At 34.3% G+C, this 12,024-nt stretch overlaps 1 protein-coding gene across 1 annotated transcript in view; it reads left to right on the top strand.

Moving 5' to 3' along the window:
- Positions 1 to 10,395, top strand: part of sau (Golgi phosphoprotein 3 homolog sauron) — a 92,678-nt gene extending 82,283 nt beyond the window's left edge. Inside the window, exon 3 of the mRNA XM_090403797.1 lies at positions 8,854 to 10,395. Coding sequence (XP_090259923.1) covers positions 8,854 to 9,278 — 425 coding nt within the window. The 3' untranslated portion in view covers positions 9,279 to 10,395. The remainder of the gene's footprint in view (positions 1 to 8,853) is intronic.
- The last annotated feature ends 1,629 nt before the right edge of the window (positions 10,396 to 12,024 follow it).

Here is a 12,024-nt window from a genome sequence, read left to right as displayed (position 1 = left end):
CATTCCTTAGCAAAATCCCATTTTTCAAAGGCATGTGTTTAGTGTGTACTACTCTAGATAAGCCATTAGACCATGCTTTCTTAGAAGCCATCCTTGTCATCTAGAGAATAATCTTGCTGTCTTTATTCTCTAACTGTCCTTTGAGATAATCCAATTTGTATATGGGGAAGAAAAGTGCTAAGGCTATGTTTGAGAGGAGCTGGGTATAGTTCTTGATGTGTATGTTCTGATGATAAATCAGGCAAAGAGGATAATTACATTTTAGAAAAAAAAGACAAATTCCCAGAACTTTCCAGATCCATGTTGCAAATGAACTTTAGTTCCAGTTTCATTAATGTTTACTCTTATCTGTACTCTGCAAAACCATATGTGCTTTTCTCAATGGAAACATAGTTATCAGTTGCTTCAGTCACTGTTCATCTCACCTTTTCCAATTACACTCTTATCATCTTTGACCAAAACACAGTTTCTAGATTATCTGACCATTGACTCACCATTATAGTGCTAATGTGTGTTATATGTCTGTAACCTTTCAGTAGATGGGATTATCTTGCATGCACACACACGTTTCACAGTATCCCTCGTCAGAACGTAGCTCAATCTAAATCTCCTTGTTTTCATGTGTTTGGCTAAAAATTTCTTTGCCTTATTCTTCTAGATTTCTTTGCAACTTTTTTTAATTTTTTTTCATTTTCTCCATCCATTATAATGTTTTTGATTTTCTTCCTTGAAAATTCTTGATTTTCTTCAACTTTCCTAAGTGCATTCTTGTTCTTGGAAGACTGTAATGTTCCCACAACAGCTGGCTTCCCTTTTCCTGCTATACTAAGTCAGCAGATAGAAATGTTAGGGATATTTGCTGTCAACAGTGATCTCACATAAATAGTTTTAGGATTGCCTGGTATTCAAGCAAGCTTGGAAACATTTACCAGTCATTGTTAATCTTTACTCTAGCAGTGATCTTTCTAAATATATTTCATCTCCTAGGCAGTTCAGACCATAAGCTCTCTCTCTCCCTCCCCTACTTACATAGCACTCATCCTTTTTTTTGTTTGCAATTATAAGAATGCTTAAATGGATATTTAAGATGTCATTCATTGCCTTGGTTGATTTATTGTTTCTAATTTTGTGAGCTGAATATTGCACTTGAACACACAGAAATATCTCTTATAGGTATGGGAAAATTCATTTCCCATTGTTCTTGAAATTTGCATCCTTTATGTAAGCTTAAGAAATGTGCCAAAGCTGTTTAAGAGAAGAATCAAGCACATTCCAACTGGTTTTCACCAAAATTTCCATCTCCCTTTTTCTGTCAGTGCTAAAGCTCAAAATAGGTAACTGTCAGTACATATCCAAAAGCAAGAAACTTATATGTTCAAATAGCAGTTCTGGCTTCTAGTTCTTTGCCAAAACTCATTAGCTCTTTTTGTGCAGGCCTGCTCCACCTCTTTCACATTATGAATAATGATGCACTAAAACTTTTGGTTAGTTGTATTGCATCATTACTTATAAAAATCAATATTTTGGTTTCTTTTCTTTGTGTATCTATTCTTGCAATATTAATAAGTCATCTTGCTATTTCACACACAACATTCAACAAAACATCCCTTGATGTTTTACTAGAAAGAGATCCAGTCTTGTGTGAGCAAACAAATTTTGCACATGAAGTCACTTCATGACTGGGGTACTTGTATAGAGACCTCAGTAAAGGTCAAAACTGGTCGGGTAGCATCCCATTATGCATAGCATTATATATGTCCGTAAGGATATGTGCATTGTATTATGGGATACTAAGGCAATTGATGTGAAATCATTAGCCTCTATATACAAGTAGCCCGGTCATGAAGTGACTTCACATGCAAACTTTGCTTACACTTCAATAAAGAATGAAACCAAGAATATAATTTCCTGGCATCTTTAATTTATAGTATAACCAAATGGAAAAACTTTCAACATCTATCTCTAATCCAGAGTATTTTAATAATAAGGTATGACATGTTTTGGCTACTTGTATATGGAAATATGACTTCTGCATTACTTCAACTTTGCTATCACTTCTGAGTCTGACTCCCACTGATCAGACCTCAATATCTAGGGGAGGGCAGAGGGAGAGAGGCAGTCCACTCTGGGCGGCACTTTGAACCTTTATTGAACTTTTGCAGTTTATTCTAAAATACAGTCTCGAGAACTCAGTTCCAAATATTGTAATACTGCTGCTAATTTTCCTCACAATTGCTGTAAGTGTTGCTAGTTTTGAGAGGAGTTTTTCTAAATTAAAACTGATTAAGAATTACCAACATTACTATGAAATTGACTTCGCCAATGTCATCAATTTTGCTAACAGAAAAGCAGGAAAAATAACATCTTAGAATATTGGAATTAAAGTTTTACTTCAAAAATAAACATAGTGTTTTGATTTATTTCCCTATACGTCATTTTGACTTTTTGTAGTGTTTTTGGTGTGTATTGAGAGGGGTGGCAAACTCAGGGACCCCTCCCCCCCAGGCAGCAAAAGCTCTAGCTATGCCATTGGCCATAATGCATAACATTATACATGCCCATAAAGATGTGCATTGCATTATGGGATACTAAGGCAATTGATGTGAAGTCATTATTCTCTATACAAATAGTGCAGTCATGAAGTGACTTCATGCGCAAACTTTGCTTGCTTACACTTGGATGAAGGATGAAACCAAGAATATAATTTCTTGGCATCTTTAATTTATAGTATAACCAAGTGGAAAAACTTTGAACATCAAAAATTGTTGCTGTTGAAGGTAGAGAGCCCAGGTTCATAAGATTAATCTAGAAAAGTATAATGTATGCATTTTCATTTGAAAAGATAGAGAGAGATTAAGACCAGCTGCAAGATGGAAAGACCAGTGAAACCAAAACAGGCAAATGTCTAATTCTTGAAAAGAAGAAGTTGAAAACAAACTGTGTACTACATTGATGGAGCTGTATGCAGAAAATTAATGAGGCTGGAGATTTGGGGATGATTGTAGACAGAGAATTTGTTTAGAGTTATTACAAAAGGGACAAAAATGTTTTTGTCTCTTTTGTAATACATATATCCTATTTTGTAATGCACATATCCTATTTTTACATGTACTTTAACATCTTGGCAATAAGAAGTCACTTGTGATAAAATCTACACTTGGACTATATCTATCACCTGTATTTGTTGGGAGATCAGGAAGTGGTAGAGTGAATCCAGAGGCAAGTGACCAAGCTAGTGATGATGATGCTGTGGATTGCTCCTTATGAGAATAGATTCAAAAGGTAGTTAATAGATAGAAATGAGGAGATTATGACAGAAGCATATGCTAATAAAAGGGGTTTAATAAGTGTTGACAATTTTTTTTTTTTTTGATACATGGCAGGGCAAAGGGAGAGGAAACAAGGTGTTCCCTCTAGAAATGTGATTAGCAAGGGCAGCATGAAGACTATACTTTTTTGCTTATAGAGTGGTGAATGAATAGAATAGGTTGCTACAGTTCTGAACATATCTGACATTCTTTCACATGAGAGATTGCAAAATCTATAGCAACACAGTGCCATATGATTGAGGATAAATGGTTGTGAAACAGGAACCTTTTGTTATAAAATGAAAGAGGAGGATTCAGAAGTGACACCAAGGTTGAAGTAATGCTGAAGTCATATTTCCATATATGACTTTTTGGTTAGTTTGAAGCCGTACTGTTTGAGTGTTGACTTGCTCATGTTTTTACAAGGCTTGAAGAAAAGTGGAGTAATAATAGCCAAATTAGTAGAATAGTGCCTATAAAAAGTTTTATAGAAAAGGCATAAAGTAGAAATATAACATCTATGAGAAAATGATTGGTGTGGGGCTCCAAAAGGGGGAATGGACCAGCTGTTGACTAGACAAATTTTTTGGCAAATAACGTCCAAAAATAGTGGAACAGTTTTTCCACACAACAAGTGTAGATGGAATGAAAGAGGAAGACAAGAAATCAGATTTATTTCTGAAGCTGAATTGTGTTTGAATGTTGACCAGTTGGATGGAGTAGCACCCATGAAAATACTTCTGGATAGCAACAAACATTTTTAGGTAGGTATGGATGCACCATCTCAAATGCAAAAATGACATTCTAAGGTGGGATGAATTTGGGATTTATAGTGTTAGGGTGCTGTACAAGTGATTACATAATCTAAAGTCGAAAATCACGCCAACCTTTTTTGAAGGATGTGGAGATAATATGCTTGTGTTGGAGATGCTAAGTCACTCCATGAGGAGAAATGTTTGAGTAGTAAATCTGAGTCTTATCAAAGGTAAGGAGGAAGTCAAGAGATCTTTCTTATGGAAAAAAAAAAGTTGTAGAAGCATTTAAATTCACTGGTAAATGACAAGGAGATCAGTGTTTAAGACATTGGTTATTGAAGATCATGAATATTAGAAATTTCACGAGTAAAACTAAAGTTTCGCTAGTTCTTTCTTTCTTTAACTTATCCAAAATATGGGTAAATTTTGGCTAGTAGATGTGCTGTGGAGTTCTCAGAGTGGTGAGATACATATTGATGATTTCTAATTAATTGGTGATCCTCCAAATAGTGAAGAATTTGGCTATTGATAACCTTCTTTGTTGTTTTCAAGAGAATTGAGGTGAGCATTAGCATGATAATTTGATGTCTGATTTATTTCCCTTGGATTGGCTGAATGTGTTTTCTTCTGTACTGTCAGGTACAGATAGTATAGAGCATGTTAATTCCGGAACACAAATTTTGAGCATGGTTGGCAGTGGGGAACACTGTCTAGACCAGCAGGTGTATTAGTATCTAAGGTATTAAGGATTCTTATTATGTCTTTCTGGCAAAAGATAATCATGCAGCTGTTCTTGGTATGGCAGGAGGTGATTTACCTTCATCTGCCTTACCTGTAGGTGATGTTGAGATAGTACCATCTTAATGTGTGAGAGATGGAATATATTGAATGAGACATTCATGTTGGAGGTTTAGTGGAATATTATCAGCACTGAGAGGATTAAAACTAATTTTAATACTTCCAATATTTTGTCTCAGTCATAGAGACATCTTCAGGGATTGCAGATAACTTTTTGTAACAACACACACAAATACAATACAATGACAAGTGAAACTAAAGTTCTATCTAGGTGGTGTGTTTAGAGGGTGTATTACAAAAGGGACAAAAATGTTTTTGTCCCTTTTTGTAAAGAGGGATCTCTGATAGTTTTATGGAATCTCTGGAAGTTTTATGCAACCATATTTATTTAAATTAGGTTGATTCCTAAGTGTCTTTCTTTTTTGAATTTACTATGGTGGAGCATGGTGGTTTTTTTCCAGGAGATCGTGTGGGTTGTATCCAAAACATGGTCTGCAAGGCCAGATTGATCATAATCGTGATTCCAAATATATGACTTGTGTTCTTCTAACTGGATTGTTGCTGATCTGCCTGTCTGTCTGAAGTAAGCCAGCTTATAGGAACAAGGTACTCTATATACTCCAGGCACTGAGAGAGGAGGGAACTGATCTTTGGTGGAAAGGATAAGGGTAGTAATTTTACGGTGGGGCTTAAACGCTGTATGGAAATTGTACTTTATTAATGACCTGGCTGTTTTTTTCTGATATGCCACGAATGTAAGGTATGGTGATGCCATTTCTGAAGTCCTTCTGAAGAGATGGTCGGGGAGGGAAGGAATTGATTATTTTTTTAATTCTGTAATCACTGTAGCCATTGGAATGGAAGGTGTTGTGTATGTGTTTGAGTTCAGTTGAAAGGGCGGTTTCACTGGAACAAAGATTGTGGGCTCTGTTGGTTAGAGCAGGGGTTCCCAACCTTTTTGTTTCCTAGAGCACATTCTAAAATACCGGTAGGGCGATGGGCACCATCTATTTTTTCAAGCAAATTTTTTGAATTTGTTTGTTAAATGAATACATACGAAGTTTACATTATAATCAAATGTTTTATTACTTAAAAGTTCACATTATATAAAAATTTAAATATATATATGTAAGTTAGTGTGATCTTTGGCATTGCATTTCATTGGCCAGTGCTTCATAATTAATTAGGAGAATATGATGATATTCTAGTTCTTAAACTGGAATGAACAACTTCGAATGCATGTCTACTTTACATTGTATGCGTTTAATACTCGTCATGTGTCATTAATGCATGCATCATATAGCATGCCATGAATTGTTGCGTGATTATTTCAAACTATACGGCACACGGTTGGACAGCGGCGGGCACACACAAATTGGTTGACGGGCACAGGGTTGGGAACCCCTGGGTTAGAGTTTTAATAATGCCATATTGTTGAGAGGGGTGGTGGTGGGAGAGTTTGTGAATGTATCTGCCTGTATGAGTAGGTTTTCTGTATACAGAGAAAAAAAAGTTACCATTAGGAAGGCGTGTTACTAAGGTGTCTAGGAAGGGCTAGACACCTTATTGGCTCATTTTTCAAAATTTTCCATATAAAAATTGGCAAGAGGGGGTGAGAGGGTTACCTTTGCAATCACCTTTAGAGGGTTACCTTTGTATCCATGTTTTGGATACAACCCACAGGATCTCCTGAAAAAAACCACCATGCTCCACCATAGTGGAGCATGGTGGTTTTCAAAAAAGAAAGACTGTTTTTTGAATCTGCATCTGCACTCGGGAATCAACTTAATTTAAATAAATATGGTCATAAAACTTCCCAAAATTTGGGAAACATTAATTATCAGTGATCCCTCTTTACATCCTAGGCCACCTGCAAACGTCCATAGAGGGTGTTTAGTTTCACTCACTTGTTTTACTTATCATTGTATTGTATTTGTGTGTGTTGTTACAAAAAGTTATTTGTAATCCCTGAAGATGTCTCTGTGACTGAGACGAAATATTGGAAGCATTAAAATTAATTTTAATCTTTTCTCAGTGCTGATAATGTTCCATTAAACCTCCAACATGAATTCTTCACACACTTAAGCCTCAACACACGGCTATTGAAGGAGAATTTAATCTGTATAGTTGTGGTGAAGGACTAGAAGGCTTGACAGGAGGCAAATATCTGGTTCTTTTAAAATTAAATTGGGATCAGTTGATGGCCTTTACAAATATTGCACACTACATTGTAGGCCAACTGCAAAGAGAGTTTTGAACTTGAATCACTTCAGATATGCCAGATTGAATCACTTCAGATATACCTTGGGCTGCTTTGACACTCTAATTGGACAACCAGGTGTTGAGGAGTGGTTAAAGTTGGAGGAAAGATATGAGGGTGGAACCATTCATGCCTGTAAGAATTATTTTGGTTATTCACTTTTTACAAATATTCAGATCAGGAGAGTGGAAAACAGTAATTGTACTCTGGGTTAAAGATATTCCATAGAAAAGGAAATGTAAACAAGGTTGTGGTGTGAGTTGCCAAGAGGAGAGCTGATTATGAAAAGATTCAAGGTGTTGGTTGATAAATGGACAGTTTTGGTTAGATCATCTACTAAGAGTGAATACTTCATTATCTCTTTCAGCTTGATCAACACAGAGAAGAACCAGTTTGAGTTGCCAACCAGGCAATGAAAATGATCTCACTGGTTGAGTTAATTATAGAAAATCAAGTTTCAGAAATAATCAGAGAGCAGACAGTTTATTAGAATTTGGGGAATAATAGAGGCAGCCAATGAATGCAAATGAATGGGTAATTGAAAGATCGAGTCTGAGCAGATTGTAATTTAGGAATTCTAGGTTTGATATTCTGACATGGTAGGTCAGATCTGACAAATGTGCAAGTGCAATCCTTTTTATGGAAGAAACTGTATAAAGTGTAGTTTGGTTGGTTGAGGTGGAAAAGTAATTGTTGAGGCTGCTATTTAGGGTTCTTGTGAGAAGTACCAGATTTGATTTTAGATGCCTTTGAGTGGTGATGCACATTTTTTGTTTGGGTTAAGGCCTGTATGCTGGTGCAGTTGATGTAGAAGTGCATTTTTTGGTATTTATTTACGGAGAGATTTTATTCTGCTTGACAATGTGCTATTGTGTTTTGTCTTCCGTGGTTTATGTTGCCAGAAAGTTGATTACAGAGCAGAGGCAGGTATGTAGTAAGGGTGAAAGTCATCTCTACTACAGATTGTAATTAACATTTCCTCCAATATGGAAAAGTATACATTTTAGGCAGAAACTCTACTGTGCACCAGATCTTGTTTGGCTCCATGTGCAACAGGTGATGCTGTAAGAAAGTGGCATTAGTTTGGCCATGCACAACATATAGTGTCACCAACCTGTTAGTGGTCCTAATAAACACTTTCAAATTTGTATTTGACAATTTTTATCTTGTATTAATATACACATGTGGGTACCAAACAGTTTTTCTTTAACTGATTTTTTGAAGTATTTTTTTAATGTTTAATAATCAACAGTATGGGTTTTAAATTAGACTTGCTCTGTAACAGAGGCTCAAAAGAAAAACTCTTGTATCATGTAATTATTGATAAAGAAAAACATCACAGATCTGAAGAACATATTTTATATATGATGCTCCACCATTATGCATTTGATTTTTTTGTTGTTGTTCAGAATTTATTGTAAGCATTTAGATTAAATGTTTTCTCTAACTAGCTAGTTTTTAAGGATTAAAATGTGTGTAATTTTATCTTCAATAAAAAAAAAAGCAATGCGTCTCAATTATTCACTTTCAAAATAACTCATAGTATATCTGAAATTGTAAATAAGTAGCTGGTATTAGATTGTTATATATATATATATATATATATCTGTAGTAAACCAGAAGCTATCACATGTAATCCAAAAAGCCTTTTTGAATTTTAAAGTTCTACTAATAATTGAATACTTATATTTTTCTGATATTAAGTTTTTCATTAGCCTCTTATTTATTCCAGGAGAAACCTGGAATCCATTAAAGCTTCGTTATCAGTTGAGAAATGTGAGAGAAAGACTAGCAAAAAACCTTGTTGAAAAAGGAGTTTTGACTACTGAAAAACAGAACTTCTTACTGTTTGATATGACAACCCATCCACTTACTGACTCCTCTGCTAAAAGTAAGCTTGTGAAAAGAGTTCAAGATGCAGTTTTGGGTAAATGGGTCAATGATCCCCATAGAATGGACAAAAGACTACTTGCATTAATAATCCTTGCCCATGCTTCTGATGTTTTAGAAAATGCTTTTGCACCACTATCTGATGATGACTATGAAGTAGCCATGAAACGAGTAAGGGAGCTATTAGATTTAGATATGGAAGCAGAGAGTATGAAACCTAATGCCAATGAAGCCATGTGGGGTGTTTTTGCTTCATTTGTGAAGTGAGAAACTAGTAGGTAATATGTGTACAGATTAAAAAGGACACGACTTGAAAACTTTGAATTTGCACATAATCCTGGACTCAGCTTTTCTTTTTTTTCTTTTTTTTTTTTTTTTCTTTCTTTTTTTATTTATTTATTTTTTTTTTAAATTTTATTTTTAGGGGAACATTTGGTGCTGGTTAATGTGATCACTACATATTTTGCAACTACTAGCAATTAAAAAAAATATATAGTGCTTTCTTTTCCTCTATATCCCATGGCTAAATAGGTTACTATGGGATGCAGCACCAGTTACTCCATATAGTTTTTAAATTTGTTTATATAATTAAAACTGATAAAAAAAAATCTTTGGTATTGATTACCGGTAATTCCAGACTTTCATAGATTTGTGTATACATTTCATTAATATGTATTGTATGAATTGTGCCACTGAAACTGTTTCATATGTATCATTTCATAGAAATACTATGGAAAGAAATGTTATGTATACTGCTGTAAATTTCTGCTTATGTAATCCCCATCTGCCTTTTAAGTACCATTTTTCTTTTATTTCAGTAAAAAGGGGAAAAATTATATATACATATATATATATTATATATTTCATGATAAAATATTCATTTGCTTATGTACCAAGAAATATGCTGTAAGATTTAGCAAGTGGATATAATTGACAGAAGTATTGTTGATGCCAGTTGATTAATTTTCTGATATGATAGCAGGAGTTTAATGTGATAATTTGCTGTGTTAATCCGATGTAAAGAAATGTTTAGGGGTTTTCAGTATCATGTAAATTCTCCGCAGATGTATAATTATCTCACCTAGTAATGTTTTCAGTTTATTAGAAAATAATTAATTAAAGCTTCCGTATTTTTCTCTTCCAAAGGCTTGAAAATGGAAAGTGCATAATTTCAGATATGTTTGGGAAAAATTCATTTATTTAGAATAATTCATCCAAATTGTTGTAGTCAGTATGAAATTTCTAAACATTTTATAATCTAAATGTCTGAACACTCTAACCTGATTTTAATGTTTAACATGTTTCATAAAATTTATCAGAACTGATTCTGAAATGATGTTGAAGAATAACATAAATTTTTCAATAAAATGCAGATATTATTAGATTTCGCTGTGATCATTCCATTTTTTTTTGTTTTGTTTAAAAAGAACTTAGTCAATTGTATTTTTAATATGGTTAATGTACATAGCATTATAAAATAGAACTTCAAAATTTTCCCTCCCCTTTTTAAACAAGCAGTGAAAACTTATTTTCATTTGATATTAAGTCATTTTGCATTAAGAGTTTAATGAAAGAAAAGTTGAATTAATAAAGTAATTATGAAATTTACATTTTCTGAATATATTTTCTTTTATTGAATGGTATTAAAATTAGTTGAAACAAAAGTTGTTTCTTTGAAGTTTTAAAGTTTTTAGTAGTAGTCAACAGATATAAGCTTGAAAAGCCAATATTCCCAAAATCATTTATAAGCACAACTAAATATATTACATATCTTAATTTCAAATAACATAAATATTAGCACAGTATCCTTCTAATCATTTTCTTTTAAGATTGCTAAGAAAAAAAACCCTTTTTTTTTTAAATGTAAGCTGCAATTTTGCTCCAATTTCTGTCATAATTTTCTTCATATATATATATATATATATACAGGTATATTTCATATCTGATAATTTTGTCACTTAATAGCATTGTCAACTTTTACCTTAAAGAAACGAAGACTATGTTGAAATAACTACTTTTAGAATAATATATATACAGGGTGTTCGGGATAAATTTGACAGTTTCGTAAGGAAAAAGAAAATCTTCTTTGTATCTATTAAATTTAATGAATTGACAAAAAAACATTACAGGCAGAGTTAATTACAATACTATCAACAAGATTTACTCAAAATAACCACCATTAGCATCGATCACAGCTTCAATTCTGCTTCGGAACCTCGAACAAGCTGATGCTACAGTCTCCCCGGGAAGGGCCGCAAAAACTGTTTTAATTTTATCCATTAACTGGGCTTTTGTATTACTGGAAGTGCGATTGGTGTCTTTTTCAACTGCGCCCCATACAAAATAATCCATGGGGTTAAGGTCTGGGGAGTTTGGAGGCCAAACATTTGGACTGGTGAAGTCGTAGAAATTTTCAGACAACCATTTTTGACTTTTCCCAGAGGTGTGGCAAGGGGCCGAATCCTGCTGCCATACATACGGCCTACCATTGGCTACCCTTGTTATCCAGGGCTTGACTACAGTTAGCAACTCCACGAACAAAGCCCGAATTCCAATGCCAGGGTTCTTCAACACCTGTTCCTGCAGATTTGCGAGGAATTCTGCTGTACGAACGCAATCAGATCGTCTGCTAGGGATCTTTCTTCTTGCTACATCCTCGTAGTCACCATTGCAAGTCTCTAGTTCATGCCTGATTGTTTTTACTGTATTCAGGGAGCATTGGGCAGCAGTCGTAATATCCTTATTTTGATGGCGGGCACGAATCATCATGATACAAGTTATTCTCTTCCATGATTCAGGTGGGTTCCAGCTATCCATCCTTTCTGACATCTTGTATATGAATGAAGAAGGGTCCAAACTTTTAAATGAAGAGAAGTGTGTGTTAATACATGTAACTTACGGAAAAATATAATTAATTATAAATATGTCAAATTTATCCCGAACACCCTGTATATATATGTATACTGAATGTATATACCTGTCATCACATGGCCTGCCCTTCCATATAAGGCAA

The sequence above is a fragment of the Typopeltis vanoorti genome, chromosome 14 (assembly GCF_054136105.1).
Source record: "Typopeltis vanoorti isolate ZY-2024b chromosome 14, IOZ_Tvanoo_1.0, whole genome shotgun sequence".
NCBI classification, from domain to species: Eukaryota; Metazoa; Arthropoda; class Arachnida; order Uropygi; family Thelyphonidae; genus Typopeltis; species Typopeltis vanoorti.
The sequence above is the reverse complement of the archived record's forward strand: the minus strand, read 5'-3'. Positions and strand labels throughout refer to the sequence as shown.